General features: G+C 39.3%; 1 protein-coding gene across 12 annotated transcripts in view; it reads left to right on the top strand.

Moving 5' to 3' along the window:
* The window catches only part of LOC113070510 (complement receptor type 1), a 47158-nt gene that overhangs the window by 2276 nt on the left and 27150 nt on the right, over nucleotides 1-17732 (top strand). For 4 of the 12 annotated variants that reach the window (XM_026243831.1, XM_026243830.1, XM_026243827.1 and 1 more), the window contains exons 1-8: nucleotides 9450-9829; nucleotides 10082-10178; nucleotides 10290-10366; nucleotides 10498-10680; nucleotides 15986-16180; nucleotides 16462-16558; nucleotides 16670-16746; nucleotides 16879-17061. In XM_026243831.1, the coding sequence (XP_026099616.1) occupies nucleotides 9580-9829; nucleotides 10082-10178; nucleotides 10290-10366; nucleotides 10498-10680; nucleotides 15986-16180; nucleotides 16462-16558; nucleotides 16670-16746; nucleotides 16879-17061 (1159 nt within the window). In that variant the 5' untranslated portion in view covers nucleotides 9450-9579. Of the gene's footprint in view, nucleotides 1-4648; nucleotides 4692-9440; nucleotides 9830-10081; nucleotides 10179-10289; nucleotides 10367-10497; nucleotides 10681-15985; nucleotides 16181-16461; nucleotides 16559-16669; nucleotides 16747-16878; nucleotides 17062-17732 lie in introns of those variants that run through there. The other 8 variants (XM_026243828.1, XM_026243825.1, XM_026243819.1 and 5 more) reach the window with 4 other exon arrangements.

The following is a 17732-nucleotide window of genomic DNA, read 5'->3' as shown; positions in this document are numbered from 1 at the left end:
AATATAATAAAACTAAAGACTTTTTGTAGTTATGAAGGATGCAGTACTACTCTATAGGTACTCAAGATTAACAGGATATTGAGTGAAAACGAGCATTTCACCCCCCCTTTAAACATATAATTGTAAGGAATTATTATTATTAAAAGTGCAGTACGTAACGTTACTCATGTTTATTCAATGAAGCCTTTTTGAAAAAAGATTTAGAAGTTTTAAAATTGTGGCGAGTCTCCAAAAATAAATAAATGTATGGGAAACACACCCCGCAGCACAACCACCTGAGCCCAACTTCAGTCTACTCATCACCTTGCCTTTAACTGCGTTTGTAGAAGGCACTGCAGCCAGACCGATATACACAACACAGACCGGAAGTTAACTTAGGTCCAGGCGCTTGCGCCCGATGAAACCGTCTATATGAATTATGAGACCCCTATCAAATCAATATTCCATCTAGCTAGTAGTAATATATGTTAAAAAACACAGTCGCCTTTCGTTAATAATTATAATTACGTTATAATATGATATCGAACAAGTTAGAGAACTGCATTTGAAGCTACTTTATTCAGCTAGATATAGAACAAATGTAGATTTACATGAGAGCTAGTCCGTCTGCGTTTTACACAAGACATCGTTTCACAAAATATACGGATAGATAAAGTTAGCTGAATGGATGCATACCTGTTTATCAGAATGCAAGCGAGTTTGGCATCTCTCTGTAGTTTCAGCTTGTCACGAAACTCTCTCTATCTTGGAAATGCAACTCCAATATTTACCCGTGTCTTGTTGCTTCTCTTGTCCAAAAACCATCTCGGGTCATTTATTTCACCCATTCGTTTGCGTTTCACAGAACATGCAGCCAAAGCATAATCATGATCCATAACTAAGTTATTGATTGAGGTTTAAATACGAATATAAACAATATAAATATAAAATATAATAGTCTCGATCAAGGCTACTACTTTTTCTTCTTCGTCTCGTCTTTGTTTCTGTTCACCTTTGTATTTTGCGGTTCCGCAGGAAGTTAGATAAACTACAGGGGTCAAAGTTTATATGACGCCATAGACGGGCGACAAAACGGAAATAAAGAAACGTGCCGTGTCTTCTATAAACTATTATACATATATATATTATAAACTAATTATACAAACTTTAATTTTCTCCGGATTTGAAAGTTCGCGTAAACTGTCGGGATGATGTAAGTACACAACTAAAATATATATATAACATATATATAGTGATTTCTGCTATTTTTAAAGCAGAAAAATTACATATTGCGCCTTTAAAGGTGCCATCTGTAATGTTTGGCAAAAAAAATCAAGTCATACTCCACATTCCATAACAGATGGGGGCAGTATGCCTCAATAAAGTGAATTGGTCTACTCTAGAGTAACAAACGAGAAACGGCATAGTCTCTGTGCTCCGCCCCTACTTTCACAACAACACTACAGCCATAGCCGAAGCCTAACTGTGCGTTCAAAACTGGGCAAAAATTGATCTTGCCGCTCTGCTCACGACGCTGCAGAAAGATTTGTGAGCGCTCAGACGCTCTAACGTAGATCGAATGCTTATTTTGTATTGAAAGCGGCCGCAAAGCAAACAAGCTTGTTGATCTCGTGCAGACTAACCACAAGGAGTTATAACCTCATTAAATATTGTTGTGATCCTTTACTTAAAATGAACAATCTCAGACACCTTGGTCCACGTATCACTTTTAATTTATTTTTTATGTCCCTGTAGGCAAACAGGGACACATCATAGATTAATACAAACGCTAAACAGCAATAATCAACCTGTCCTTTATTCTGCTTGAGAACTAATGTGCCAACTCTCAAGCATTCACCGTGAGACACACGCAATTGACTCTTTTTACACGCTTTCACGCCACACATCAATTTTTTCAGTCAAAGAAAAACCACGAAGCAAAGAGGACACGGAGACCAACAGACTAGACAGAGCAGGTTAGTTATGATACATAGGGCTGTGCAAAAAATCGAATGCGATTTTCATGCACCTCTAATCAGTAAAGACGCTCCTGTAATTAGAAGTATATCTCCAGCATGTGCATTCAGATCAGGGTTGCCAGGTTTTCACAACAAATCCTGCCCAGTTGCTTCTTAAAACTAGTCCAAAACTAGCCCAATCGCGTTTCCGGGAGGTTCCCCGATAAAAATTGCTTCCCGGGGTTAAAAAATGAATTTTTGGGAAGGGCTTCCCTGGTAAAATTAGCATTTTAGGGGGTAAATATCACATTATTGGAATTGGGATTGCTTCAAACCGCGGACATGAAAAACAACCGCAGACTTGGCAACACTGGTTCAGGTGGAGCGGCAGTAACTGCACAGAGCCTTAAGCTGTGTCCAAATTCAGGGTCTACATCCTTCGGAGGACGCATTTGAAGGATGTTACGTCACAGCGCCGCGACGAAGGCTGTCCAAATTCGTAGGATCCTTCAAATGCGGCCCACAAATGCGTCCTCCTTTTCCCCGAATTAGAAGGATGGGTGTGGTGGATCCTTTCGCGTCCTACCTATCCCATAATTCTTTTCGGCAGGACGAAGCGAGCGGTAGCGGAGTGGGGGAGGAGTATTATTTTCGATGTTTTTTAAAAACTGGCTTTTCAAAAATATATATTTTCAGTGGTTTTCTAGTTAGGCATTTTGTTTTAGCGTTAAGCATTTTTTTTTACATGTGTACGTGTATATGTGTATTGTAAACTAGCTTCTTCCTTACTGCCTGTGTGAATATCCCCTTACACACAGCTTATTTGTTAGTGATTGAAGCTGTTTTAACGCTTCTAAGGACGAAAGAGCAGACAGAAGTGTTTATAAAGCTCCGGGGAGAGAACCATGAGCTCTTCACCCGCGTCTTGCTTAGCAGCTGTCACGGTTGCTAGGCGACAGGATATGAGCAACGGTTAAGGGAGGGAACTGAAAGAAGGGTAGGCTGTCCAAATTAACAAACACCGACTTCCGGTTTTTGCGGTCGTCGGAGGACCCATCCTCCTTCAACCGGGTAGGAAGGATCCTAAGGAGGATGCAGACCCTGAATTTGGACACAGCTTTAGTCTACCGACAACTAACACAAAATCGCTTTCAAAATCGACAAAGAATCGCCAGCGATTTTAACATCGATGTTGTGTAGATTGTCAGTGAATTACGGCTGTGTAGTAAAGGCCAACCAGTGTTGCCAAGTCTGTGGTGGTTGTTTTTCATGTCCGCTGGTCACAGCGACCCCAATACAAATAACGTGATATTAAGCCCCTAAAATGCGAATTATACCAAGGCAACCCTGCTAAAAAAAACTATATTTTAACCCCAGGAAGCAATGTTTAATCGGGGAATCTTCTGGAAGCGAGATTGGGCTAGTTTTGAGAAGCAACTGGGCAGGATTTGTTGTGAAAACCTGGCAATCCTGATCTGAACACAGGAGCGTCTTTACTGATGAGATGTACATGAGTAAAGACATTCACAGCCCTATATAATAAAATGGGTAACGTTAAGTTATAGCTAGCTAATTATCAATTACAAAAACATTTCTATGTTATAACTTCCCGAAAACAAATACACAAACATATAAAACAAACTTCTAGCGAAATACTAACAGCATCTAACTTGCAAGTTCTGAGTCGAACCTCATTTCTTTCAGGTCCATCAGTTGTCTCCAGTGATTAAAAGCAGTGCCGATGTTTACTCTGGTATTCTTATCAGATGCCAAGGGCTTCAGCTATCCTTCCGCTCTCTTCTCTAAACTGAAAAAGTAGTGGGCTGTACTTTCCACACGATTGACATCAGGTTCAGGTACGCCCTGCGAGTTATTCGTGTATTCGTTGCAGGTTGGTGGTTATGTCGCCCACATACCGCCTCCCACGGCCGAAACTGGTATTACAACACCTGCCGGGCCGGGGCTAGTAATGCTAATGCTAATTAAGGTTGATATCTCTGCAGCACTATAACTTGACATTTTTTTAATGACATCATCGCCCTTATTTCTTCTCATTCTTTTGATGCGTGTAGGTCATGTTATGGATATTTTTACCTCAATTTCTGCATATGGCACCTTTAAGGAAAGATCATGATCCATGAAGATCTTTCAAAACTACATTGTTGATTAGTAATATGCATTGCTAAGATTTTCTCAGTATTTAGATTTTGCACCCTCAGATTCCAGATTTTCAAATAGTTGTATCTCTGTCAAATATTGTCAGATTCTAACAAACCATAGATCAATGGAAAGCTTATTCAATCATTATCAATAAATATACATTTCGAAAATTTGACACTTAAGACTGGTTTTGTGGTCCTGGTTCACATTAATAATATGGTACACAGTCTATACCATAATTTGAAGGAACAAAAAAGGGTAAATAATTGTAGTATTATTTACCCTTACCCTAGATAATTGTATGAAAAATTTTGTGAGAAAATGTTTAAAACCCAAAAGGATTTGAGTTAAACACTTGACATCCAGCAAAAGACTCCACAAAAGATCAGGTACAACAACAGACAAAGGATTAAAGCAAACACTGCATGTATACATAACAAATACAAGTACTTTTTGTAATTTATCTGAATGAATAAAGTTGCCCAATGACCGGGTTATTGGAATTCTAGTCTACATTGGATTAAAAGCATGTGATTTAATCTTCTCCTCAGCCCAATGCACACAGCCAGAGACAGACTCGTCCATTATTCAAAGGTAAGCGACCACTTTGGGCCCCCAAAAGACAAGGGGCCCATAAATGCTTTTCATAGAGGAGATGCATATTAAAGCTGCGGTAGGGAACTTTTGACGCTCTAGTGGTTAATAAACAGAACTGCTTGCGTCTTGCGGAAGAACATGGGTACTGGGTTACTCCGCCGAGGTATCCCCAAAGCAATCTAAAATAGTCTGAATATAAACACTTATTATAGGTGCACCATAGTAATTCAGGACAAGCCAAAAACACGGTTTGGAAAATGGATTCATGGTGTACTCGCTTATTATATACATTTTTCTACATTTTGAACACAAACAAAGTTACAGACCGCAGCTCTGATTGGCTATTTTTTACCGGGAGCGATGGAGTTTCTGCAAATGGCAATACCACTGGGAGGAGCCAGAGGAGCTTGATTTTTTTTCACAGATTATCTGTCTCATATTCTACTGTCAGGACATAATGACAGGTTTAATAAATATGTAAAAAATATTTTTTTTACAAAAGTTCCCTGCAGCACCTTTAAGCTGTGGACACACAAATATTGTGTTGTTCATTACGGCGGCAACTGTCTGCATGTCTGCATCCTGCTTGTGTATCCTTGTAGTAAATGAAATAAAATGCATCCGAAGGGCTGCACGATTATGACAAAAATCATGATTTTCGATTATTCCTTTGAAATTGTAATTGCGATTATAAATTACAATTAAATTAATGATGTTTACACTTTTGTTTTACGCAACTGCATGCCATATTTTTATATGAAAATAAACAAGCTGAAAACACTAACTGAAAAAAACTTGTATTGCTTTTCTATAGTATTAAGCCTCAAATGTCAACTAAACACTGGATTAGTTTTTCCTATAAATAAAAAGGGAAAAATATGTGTGGTATTACGTTATACTGAAACTAAAATGAAAACAATGGAAAAACCTTGAAATGTTAACATGTAAAAATAAAAAAAGTATCTTAAAGATGCAGAATAACAAACTATTAATTGCTGCTTTGAACGATTATGAAATTGTGCCATCCATAATTGTAAATGCTATTAGAAATTTGATTAATTGTGCAGCCCTAATTTGAAGCTGTAATTAAACACTGAGCAACAATGCGTATTGTATGTTTATTATTTTAAATACTGCTTGCTTATTTGTTTATGAGAAGAAACCAAGTAAAGGACACATAGTTACTTTCCACACACACAGGCCTATGCACAAATGTTCTATACAGTCGTAGTCAAAAGTTTTGAGAATTACATAAATATTAGTTTTCAAAACTTTTGCTGCTAAACTGCTTTTAGATCTTTGTTTTCGGTTGTTTCCGTGATGTACTGAAATATAATTACAAGCACTCCATACGTTTCAAAGGGTTTTATCGACAATTACATGACATTTATGCAAAGAGTCAGTATTTGCCTCTTGAGGATTGGCCACAAGTTTTCAATGGGATTAAGATCTGGGGAGTTTCCAAGCCATGGACCCAAAATTTCAACATTCTGGTCCCCGAGCCACTTAGTTATCACTTTTGCCTTATGGCACAGTGCTCCATTGTGCTAGAAAATGCATTGTTCTTCACCAAACTGTTGTTGGATTGTTTGAAGAAGTTGCTGTTGGAGGGTGTTTTGGTACAATTCTTTATTCATCGCTGTGTTTTTGGGCAGAATTGTGAGTGAGCCCACTCCCTTGGATTAGAAGCAACCCCACACATGAATGGTGTCAGGATGCTTTACTGTTGGCATGACACAGGACTGATGGTAGCGCTCACCTTTTCTTCTCCAGACAAGCCTTTTTCCAGATGCCCCAAACAATCGGAAAGGGGCTTCATCGGAGAATATGACCCAGTCCTCAGCAGTCCAAGTGGTCTTTGCTGCCCTTCTTGACACCAGTCCATCTTCAAAAAAATGTCTTCGCCTCACTGTGCGTGCAGATGCGCTCACACCTGCCTGCTGCCATTCCTGAGCAAGCTCTGCACTGGTGGCACTCCGATCCTGCAGCTGAATCCTCTTCAGGAGACGATCCTGCCGCTTGCTGGACTTTCTTGGATGCCCTGAAGCCTTCTTTACAAGAATTGAACCTTTTTCCTTGAAGTTCTTGATGATCCTATAAATTGTTGATTTAGGTTCAATCTTAGTAGCCACAATATCCTTGCCTGTGAAGCCATTTTTATGCAACACAATGATGGCTGCACGCATTTCTTTGCAGGTCACCATGGTTAACAATGGAAGAACAATGATTTCAAGCATCACCCTCCTTTTAACATGTCATGTCTGCCATTCTAACCCAATCTGCCTGACATAAAAATCTCCAGCCTTGTGCTCGTCAACATTCTCACCTGAGTTAACAAGACAATCACTGAAATGAGGCGTTTCTCAATGTCAAGGATACTTCCTCGGTAGGACTGATCCTTCCAAGTCACTTCCTTCAGAGGCTAGGTGAGACTCCTCTTTAGCATTCGGAGAACACGTAAATGGAACAGACTAGCAAGTGCACGTAATTGCGTCATCACGTCAGTGAAAAGGTCCATTTGAATAACGCTGTGAATGGTATCATTAAATTACTTTGGACAACTTAACTAGTTATTTATAAAATAAATGCCGATGACGCAACCAACTAACGTTAGATAGCAAAGCTGCGCGCATAGGATTGTGGGTGATTTGAGAGCGCAAAGAGCGTGAAGGATACACATATGCATCCTTTCCTGTGTATGGGATATTCTTCGAATGAAGGACTCAGTCCTTGGTTTAAATTCTGTGGATCCTCGACATTGGAACAGTCCTTCGACGGATGTCGATGACGTAGCATCCTCGAAATACTGGCTTCCGAGGATCCTTCCTTGACATTGAGAAACACCTAAGGTCTCAACAGTTCCTTTAATGACAGCAATGAAATGCAGTGGAAAGGTTTTTTTGGGAATTAAGTTCATTTTCATGGCAAAGAAGGACTATGCAATTCATCTGATCACTCTTCATAACATTCTGGAGTATATGCAAATTGCTATTATAAAAACTTAAGCAGCAACTTTTCCAATTTCCAATATTTATTTAATTCTCAAAACTTTTTGGCCACGACTGTGTGTATATATATATATATATATATATATATATATATATATATATATATATTAAGTTTCATTTAAATTTGTAGTTAGGTAAAATAAAGGTTTTTTAAAGTTCATTTTTAAAGTTTACTGTTATAACCTTTTTTTTTTTTTTAAATGTGAATAATGTAACTGCTCGGTGGCAAGGCACCGGGGGTGGACGAGATCCGCCCCGAGTACCTCAAGTCTCTGGATGTTGTGGGGCTGTCTTGGCTGGCACGCCTCTGCAACATCGCATGGCGGTTGGGGACAGTACCTCTGGACTGGCAGACCGGGGTGGTGGTCCCTCTTTTCAAGAAGGGGGACCGGAGAGTGTGTTCCAACTATAGGGGGATCACACTTCTCAGCCTCCCTGGAAAAGTCTATGCCAGGGTACTGGAGAGGAGAATTCGGCCGATAGTGGAACCTCGGATCCAGGAGGAACAGTGTGGTTTTCGTCCCGGTCGTGGAACACTGGACCAGCTCTATACCCTTTCCAGGGTGCTGGAGGGTTCATGGGAGTTTGCCCAACCAGTCCACATGTGTTTTGTGGACTTGGAGAAGGCATTCGACCGTGTTCCTCGCGACATCCTGTGGAGGGTGCTCCGGGAGTATGGGGTCGGCGGCTCCCTACTTAGGGCTGTTCGGTCCCTGTACGACCGGAGCAAGAGCTTGGTTCGCATTGCCGGCAGTAAGTCAGACCTGTTCCCGGTGCATGTTGGACTCCGGCAGGGCTGCCCTTTGTCACCGGTTCTGTTCATAATTTTTATGGACAGAATTTCTAGGCGCAGCCAAGGGCCGGAGAGTGTCCGGTTTGGGGACCATACGATTTCGTCGCTGCTTTTTGCGGATGATGTTGTCGTGTTGGCATCCTCAGACCAGGACCTTCAGTGTGCATTGGGACGGTTTGCAGCCGAGTGTGAATCGGCTGGGATGAGAATCAGCACCTCCAAGTCCGAGGCCATGGTTCTCAGTCGGAAAAGGGTGGATTGCCCACTTCAGGTTGGTGGAGAGTTCCTGCCTCAAGTGGAGGAGTTCAGGTATCTTGGAGTCTTGTTCACGAGTGAGGGAAGGATGGAACGTGAGATTGACAGACGGATCGGTGCAGCTTCTGCAGTAATGCGGTCGCTGTACCGGTCTGTCGTGGTGAAGAAGGAGCTGAGCTGTAAGGCAAAGCTCTCGATTTACCGGTCAATCTACGTTCCTACTCTCACCTATGGTCATGAGCTGTGGGTCATGACCGAAAGGACAAGATCCCGGATACAGGCGGCCGAAATGAGCTTTCTCCGTCGGGTGGCTGGGCGCTCCCTTAGAGATAGGGTGAGAAGCTCGGTCACTCGGGAGGAGCTCAGAGTAGAGCCGTTGCTCCTCCACATCGAGAGGAGCCAGCTGAGGTGGCTCGGGCATCTATTTCGGATGCCTCCTGGACGCCTTCCCAGGGAGGTGTTCCAGGCACGTCTCACCGGGAGGAGGCCCCGGGGAAGACCTAGGACACGCTGGAGGGACTATGTCTCCCGGCTGGCCTGGGAACGCCTCGGGGTCCCCCCGGAAGAGCTGGAGGAAGTGGCTAGGGAGAGGGAAGTCTGGGCGTCTCTGCTTAGACTGTTGCCCCCGCGACCCGGCCCCGGATAAGCGGAAGATGATGGATGGATGGATGGATGGATAATGTAACTGCACTGGTTGGCGTATAAAAAAAATTATACATACATGAAAAATATAAAAACATTTTGACACAACTATGGGGTACTGTTGTGCAGCAGCAAGCATCACAACAGAGAAAAGAACCTCAAGGTTTATCGAGGTTAATGTGTGTAAATGTATAGGGCCCCATTCCTCTATTTTGCCGGGGATCTCCAAATCACTAAATCGACCCTGGTCATACAGTCTTCTTTTGCATCAAGAAATGTTGTGTTAACAGCAGAGTATCTCTCGACTCAAAGTTTCTCAGATGGATCCACTGTAACATTTGAGTGCATGACTGGACACAGGCCAGTTAACTCAGGAGCATCTAAATCAGTTACCTGTCAGGGAACCCAGTGGACAAATCTGGAACTCCGTTGCACAAGTATGTACTGACATTAAATATGTTAAGTACCCCACATCTGTAAAATCTAATTGAGATATGTGAAAGGATGTATATTATAGGTCAACAAGTCATAAAGTAGCTTAAAATTCATTAAATAGCTCACAGTGGTTTTGCCGCTGACAGAAGGATGTATGACAGTATCAAACATTTCATCTTATTTTATTACAGATTACAGTATTTAGAGAGCACTAATTCTAAATCAGTCAATATCTTGAATACTGTACATTACAGGAAAATCCTGTGGAAGCCTTCAGGATTTTCTTAATGGGAGATATGAAATGACTGGAAATTTATTTGGTGACACTGCTAAACCAGTTTGTAATAAAGGGTAAGTGAAAGTCACTTTCTTTGTGCTGGATTAAGTGTGTTTTAAACCATATAGAATTTAGATTGTGAGCTGTGTTTGAGTATTTGGTAAGAGGAGAATCATTGTTTTCAGATACATGCTAGCGGGTAAAGAAACAACAAGAACATGCAGAGATCAGGGATGGGATGGCCGAGATCCTGCCTGTGAATGTATGTCAATTCTTACATTTGGATCAAATATGATATTGAAGAGCACAAAACAATTTCCAATTTGTATTAAAAGAGGATTAATAAAAAAAAATTATAAATACCTCTTCATTTGGATATGTTTTTCTCTTTAGCGGTGAAATGTTCAGCACCTCCAGCTATAGAACATGGGCAACTTGAAAATGTGCCTTTGGAGAGTTATGCTTATTCAGATGCAGTCTCCTATAAATGCAACCCAGGACTTAATCTTATTGGTCAATCCACACTTCATTGTTCTGAGGATGGAACCTTTAAACCAGATCCACCGAAATGTTTTGGTAAGTTATAGTTCAAATGGCAGTCAAGAGATGAAGGAAAAAATCACTTATGAGTTTCTACCTGTTAATGAATAAAAAATATATAATATAATATAATAGGTATAAGAGCTTAAAACAAAGATTGTAATAAAAATAGTCTTAAACTAAAACTGCAAGTACTAAAAACATTACCAACTCCCCTCCACAACATTGAGGCTCTCTCTCTGTTTACCGCAACCCCTAGTGGTGGCCATCTGAAATACACCTTTTTTCCCACTCTCCCCAAATTGTAACATACCATTTTTTTTTTTATAAAAATCGACTTTCGACTTTTATTACATGCATGTTTTAGAGACAAGTTTAAGTAAATAAATACAATTAAACAGAGAACAAAGAAACCAACACATTTGCACTAACACAAGTGAAACTTGTGATGGTAGATATTTTCATCTTAAGTCTCTCCAGGAATATATGGAGTCATTGTGAGCAAACAATCCTCATACTGCAATTATCGCAGGGTTAATAATATGTGAGCTCATTATGAATTACATTTTGAGCAGATTGTAAGGAGGCAGTTTAAATATCACTAACTGGGAATAAGATCATCTAGATTTTGGAAAAGATTCCTAAAAGTTTCACACCTACAATGTGTATGTATGTTATGTTATTGTATGTCTAGAGTATATGAAGACATCAACTCCTTATTATTACCTTTTTAATTTCTCTACATAAATGAATTAGCAATTGCTTTTATTTTGCATGTTTGCCTTTATTATGATAAAGTAGTTTAGATCTGATAAGAATTGAAGTGGAAAGATGGAGGGGTGGGATCGTGAAAGTTACTTGAGCTGGGATTTGAACTCAAGACGACTGCAGCGCAAGGCACTTTATTTGGCGTGTTGCCCACACGGCTATTGGTGACGAGAAGAATTTGAAGGTTTTAATAACATCAAATTTATCAATGGATTAATGAATGGGTCAGCAAACTTCAGCTATGCATCTTGCATCATCAGCCAGGAACTAATTCTTGATTCAGTTTGGTTACTTTCTATGAATAAACAGTCTTAAAGAACAATTGGTTCAGGGATTGAACATCACTATAGTGATTTACATTTGTGTCAGAGCCTTTCGACCATGGAATTGCTGATCTGTTCTAAGGGAATGGTGAGTGGTTTCTTTATTTGCTATTCATATATGCTGATATGACATTATAATGCCAATAAACACTGTGGCCTTGCCCCATGTTAACAAATTAGCCAGGTACCCGAGTTAGCCAGGTAACATTATGTGTGAACCAGTCATGCCAGCTCAACTAGGAACACACTGTAAGACTGATTATGAATGTAATTTGATACTTACACAGTCTGTGTTTACAATCATCATTTAAATCATAAGTATGTACAGTTCAGTCTTACAATGTTTTAGCTAGTCGTTAAGTGTGTCCCTGGCTTTGGGTTGCATTTCAGTTTTTATGATTTGTTATACTTCCCAAATCAGATCATTACTAGACTACATTACTAACTCTTGATCATATTTCAGTAACTATACAAGCATGTTTTGTGGAAGCATGGATGCATGATTTGTTTAATATTTTTTTAACTATTAGTTACTTTCACCTGTAAGGATGTTAGCAACTGATTACAATGACCTATTGTCCTCTGCGTTTCAGGATGTGTTAAGTCTTTCCAAGGGGTCAAATAATTAATTTAGCTCAAAGGGAATCATTTAAGATTTGAAAGGGAATTTGAACAGAATCACTGTTTCACGGCTGATCACAGAGGCGGCCTGCGAGCCGTTTAACATAAAATCTGCACTGGATATTAATATCCAAACTATAGTGAAAACACTATCAATTAGCACAGTAACAAGATCGGCAGTTTAAGACATTAACTTGTAAGCACAAAACACAAGATACTTCTCTTTTCAATATGAATAAGGCTTTATTAGATAAATCTAAGACATATAAACTAATCTAACACATAAATGCATGCACTCACACATTCACACAAGTTGCAGGAAGATAGAAAGTTAGGGAAGAATGAGTTTAAGAGAACGAAAATGTGAAGTCCCAAGTTTACAGCAATATGTGAAATTGCATAGACATGAACAGCCATCAATCACTTCCTCAATGAGGTTAAAATTATATAAGATACACCAGGATAGATCAGTTTGGAGGTACTTGCATGCCTGTGTAAAGGGGTTCCCTTTGTTGTCGTTGAAAGGGGGTTTCCCGATGTCGCTGATTGGCTGGAAGTTCAGTAGTCGCTGAAGTGACGTCTTGAGAAACCCGTGGTTGGGCTTTGGCTGACGATGCAGAGTTGTGTGGCTGGTTGAAGTTGAACGGGCACTCGAGGTCAGACTTGTAGACACGGCGTAACAAAACTTAACTCAGAACACGAAACTCTCAAACGGAAAAGAAAAGAAACTGAAGTAAAAGAACAGAAGTAAAGTTTGACAAGACTAGGTTGTGTTTCTTTTCAACGTGCCTAAGTAGCAGCAGGCGTGCAGGCCGAAGCACGCTGGAACCGCGCTCAATGAACGCTTACGGGCCGTGTAAGCCCAAGCCAGTGTAAGATGATATAAATTAAGCCCAAACCCGTCGGGTCCCGTCGGGTTCGGGAAAAGATATTCAGCTCTAACAGATTTATCCGGTACAGCGAATTACTTTGAGTAGCAGGCCACTGTATACGTTCACTTAAAACATAACCGACTGTGTTTACGAAAATACTTGCAGAGACAATTATTTTGAGATTTTGAGATAATTGTGTGTGTATGTGTTCATTCAGAAGTTACAATACATGAAAGATGAATTAATTCTGTGTACGCGCATTGTCTGAAATGCTGCTCTCAGCTTTGAACGAGTGAATCGTTTAAAATGCTTGAATCGGCAAGATTTAGAAACAAGTGCAAACGATGAACTACGATCCGTTTCACCCCTTCAAGCGAGTGAACAATGCAAATCAAGTTAGGAATTTTACTATCAAGATAGCCGTTGTCCGTCGGTCAGAGTGGTGACATTTTGTAGCCCGACTTTTTACAATTTTACGTGCCCTGCACCTCAGATCTATTTGGTTTGTGAACCATTGGCTTCCACACTGGTTTCGTTCAACAAAATAAATGATTGTTTTAAAAGATTGACTCAAAAGAATCATCTGTTCAAGAACTTTTATTACTGAGTCAAAGATGATCTATTATTGAACATCTCGAATAAATAAAGACTTCAAGTTCATCTGTAAAGCACATAAAGCTGAGTTTGAGTTTATATGAGTTTATATATAGTATGAGTTTATAAACTTCTATTTCATGCATGATTCGTATGGATCTGTTAACAGAATGCAGAGTGTGATTTCTAGGAGAATGTTTGTGTCATGATTAGTGATGTCCGATTCACAAACGAATCGTTCAATTTAACTGGTTCTTCTTAGTGAACCAGTTGAACCAGTTCACCAAATCGAACTGAATCATTTGAAACGGTTCGTGTCTCCAATAAGCATTAATCCACAAATGACTTAAGCTATTAACTTTTTTAACATGACTGACACTCCCTCTGAGTCAGAATAAACCAATATCCCAGAGTAATTCATTTACTCAAACAGTACACTGACTGAACTGTTGTGAAGAGAGAACTGAAGATGAACACCGAGCAGAGTCAGACGACGAACGAACACACCCACTGTTGGAGCAGTTCTCGTTCTCGAGTCAAGAACCAGTTGCATCGGTTTTCGATCACCAGTACACTGAACTGAAAACCGTTTCATTCGGACACATTCGATTTGAGAACCGATGAACTGATGATACTCCGCATATGTGTAATTTTTCAAGTATTTTTTTAAAAATCGGCAGTGTGATAATATATATATATATATATATATATATATATATATATATATATATATATATATATATATATTATTTTTTTTATTTTTATTTTTATTTTTTTTAAGATGAATGTTTCTAATCTGTATATTGTAGATTATGTATAGGCCAAATGGGTTTTCAGGGAAGTTGGACAATAATTAAGACTCTAAGACTCTTATTTTTAATAGGAATAAGGGATGATTTATGAGATATCTGTACTGTATTTATAGTTAATGATGACACATTCACAAATTGAGTTTGTAGTAAACAGAAAATGAACACGAGTAGAGCAGCCGATGATACTGAAATGCAGCACGTGCCGGTTAGAGCGATTCTCGTTCTCGAGCCAAGAACCGGTTGCATCGGTTTTCGGATCATCAGTGCACTGAACCGAAAACCGTTTCTGTCGGACGCGTCCTATTCGAGAACCGAAGAGCTGATGATACTGCGCATGCGTGATTCAGCATGAAGCAGACTGACAAATACACCGCAATGGATTATGTATAGTAAGTGGATCATGGTTTCTGCGCTGATGACACCTAATTTATTTATTTTATATCTTCAAGACTTAAATCCTTGTATGCACATTATTGCTGCTACTGTAATTGGGTGCATTGTTGCAAATGTAATTGTCAACTTTTCATGATTATGACGTTTTTAACTGACTAAAGTTATGATTACTGACTTTATGGATGTTTTATAGACTTGATGCCAATGACGTAATTACGTCAAGCGTAAAAGAACCGGTGAACCGTTTTTTTCAACCGGTTTATTGAATCGAACCCTCTGAAAGAACCGGTTCGTAGAAAAGAATCGAACTTCCCATCACTTGTCGTAATGAGCATGTATCGCTCACTAGAAGTCGCTAAATGAACAGCTGCTGCACGCAGGTTTTTTTGTTTCAACGGAGGATCAGTTGCCCTATTGGTTAAAATCCCCAAACTTTATACTTAAATATTAAATTAATAAATGACATCAAAACAGGGGCGGATGCGTTATGATGTGGTGGCCTGCTGTGGGCCAGAAAGTCCAGGGACACTTTTTGGTCCAAGTCCGCCCCTGCTTATAGGCTTATATTTTATTTTACTTAAAGGGATAGTTCACCAAAACCACGTAATCAACGAGTAATAAATTAACATATTTTTTTTTTTGAAAAATAAAAGTTCTGAGACTTTTCCTGTTATACAAGCATCTTTTCTGGTATCTTTTTCCCATTTTAATTTATGTTGCCACAGTGTTTTTTTGTTTTCAAATGTCATATGGTGAAGGAACTGTTCACACTGTTCTCAGCTTGCTCATGGAATAAAGCTAAGAATGAAAAATTGCCATTGCATTATTTTATATTGTTATATATAATATACTCCATCATGGTTATCTATCTGTTGGTATTTGAATCTTAAACATATCATTTTATATATGGTAAAGTATATGTAACTGTAAAGTATATGTTTTGCATTTATTTCCACAGCGGAATGCACACAGCCTTCTTTTGCATCAAGAAATGTCATTTTAACAGCAGAGTATCTCTCGACTCAAAGTTTCCCAGATGGATCCACTGTAACATTTGAGTGCATGACTGGACACAGGCCAGTTAACTCAGGAGCATCTAAATCAGTTACCTGTCAGGGAACCCAGTGGACAAATCTGGAACTCAGTTGCACAAGTATGTACTGACATTAAATATGTTAAGTACCCCACATCTGTACATTTCTCTAAATTGTCTAATTGAGATATGTGAAAGGATGTATATTATAGGTCAACAAGTCATCTCACATTTGTTTTGCCGCTGACAGCAGGAAGCTTCACAGTATCACACATTTCCTCTTAAAATCAATCCCTGTATCACATAATAAAGCAACACTAATGATTATTTTATTACAGATTACAGTATTTAGAGAGCACTAATTCTAAATCAGTCAATATCTTGAATACTGTACATTACAGGAAAATCCTGTGGAAGCCTTCAGGATATTGTTAATGGGAGATATGAAATGACTGGAAATTTATTTGGTGACACTGCTAAACCAGTTTGTAATAAAGGGTAAGTGAAAGTCACTTTCTTTGTGCTGGATTAAGTGTGTTTTAAACCATATAGAATTTAGATTGTGAGCTGTGTTTGAGTATTTGGTAAGAGGAGAATCATTGTTTTCAGATACATGCTAGCGGGTAAAGAAACAACAAGAACATGCAGAGATCAGGGATGGGATGGCCGAGATCCTGTCTGTGAACGTATGTCAATTCTTACATTCAAATCAAATATGATATTGAAGAGCACAAAACAATTTCCAATTTGTATTAAAAGAGGATTAATTAAAAAAAAATTATAAATACCTCTTCATTTGGATATGTTTTTCTCTTTAGCGGTGAAATGTTCACCACCTCCAGTTATAGAACATGGGTATCTTGAAGATGAGCCTTTGGAGAGTTATGCTTATTCAGATGCAGTCACCTATACATGCAACCCAGGACTTAATCTTATTGGTCAATCCACACTTTATTGTTCTGAGGATGGAACCTTTAAACCAGATCCACCGACATGTTTTGGTAAGTTATAGTTGAAATGGCAGTCAAGAGATTAAGAAAAATAATCACTTGTGGGTTGATTCCGGTTAATTAATAAAATACTTAATGATTAATACTCTTCTTTTGCAATACATTTTCCAGATGGGTGTCCCTACACCTTAAAGTCGCCTTAACACCAAATGTCAGGCACCTCCAATAATAGAAAAATAACTTAAACAAGATTTGCTTGTGCTTTTGCTACTTTGATTGAAGTGGTGTTTGGTAACATGCTGTATTGCATGCCTTGTCATCGTTTCATGCACTTTCTTGGCCCTTTGTTGCGTTCAGTAAAGCACGTTCCGTAAAGCATGTTCAGCTGAATTCAGTATTTCAGTATTTAAAAAAGCATTAGTTGCAGCAGCCCTCGTGTGAAGCAATTCCCTAGTAGTAATTAAACGCACTAGTAATGCACTAGTCCCTCTGTTAAGACAAGTGCGTTCATTAGAAATCCTTAGATCACTGATACACTATTTTCTTTTCCTATTTTTTTTTTTGGGGGGGGGGGGGGGGGTTGCCAGTCTGCAGTAAACATAACAGATTTTATTACATCTGACACTAGTCGCAACCTAATGGCCTGACAGACAGAGGACAGTGTTACACCTGCAGCCCTCTCCAATCATTTCTCTTTTTCCCACACCCCCATCTGACTGGAA

Source organism: Carassius auratus, unplaced genomic scaffold (genome assembly GCF_003368295.1).
Source record: "Carassius auratus strain Wakin unplaced genomic scaffold, ASM336829v1 scaf_tig00004557, whole genome shotgun sequence".
NCBI lineage: Eukaryota > Metazoa > Chordata > Actinopteri > Cypriniformes > Cyprinidae > Carassius > Carassius auratus.
This window is presented reverse-complemented; position numbering and strand designations above follow the sequence as displayed.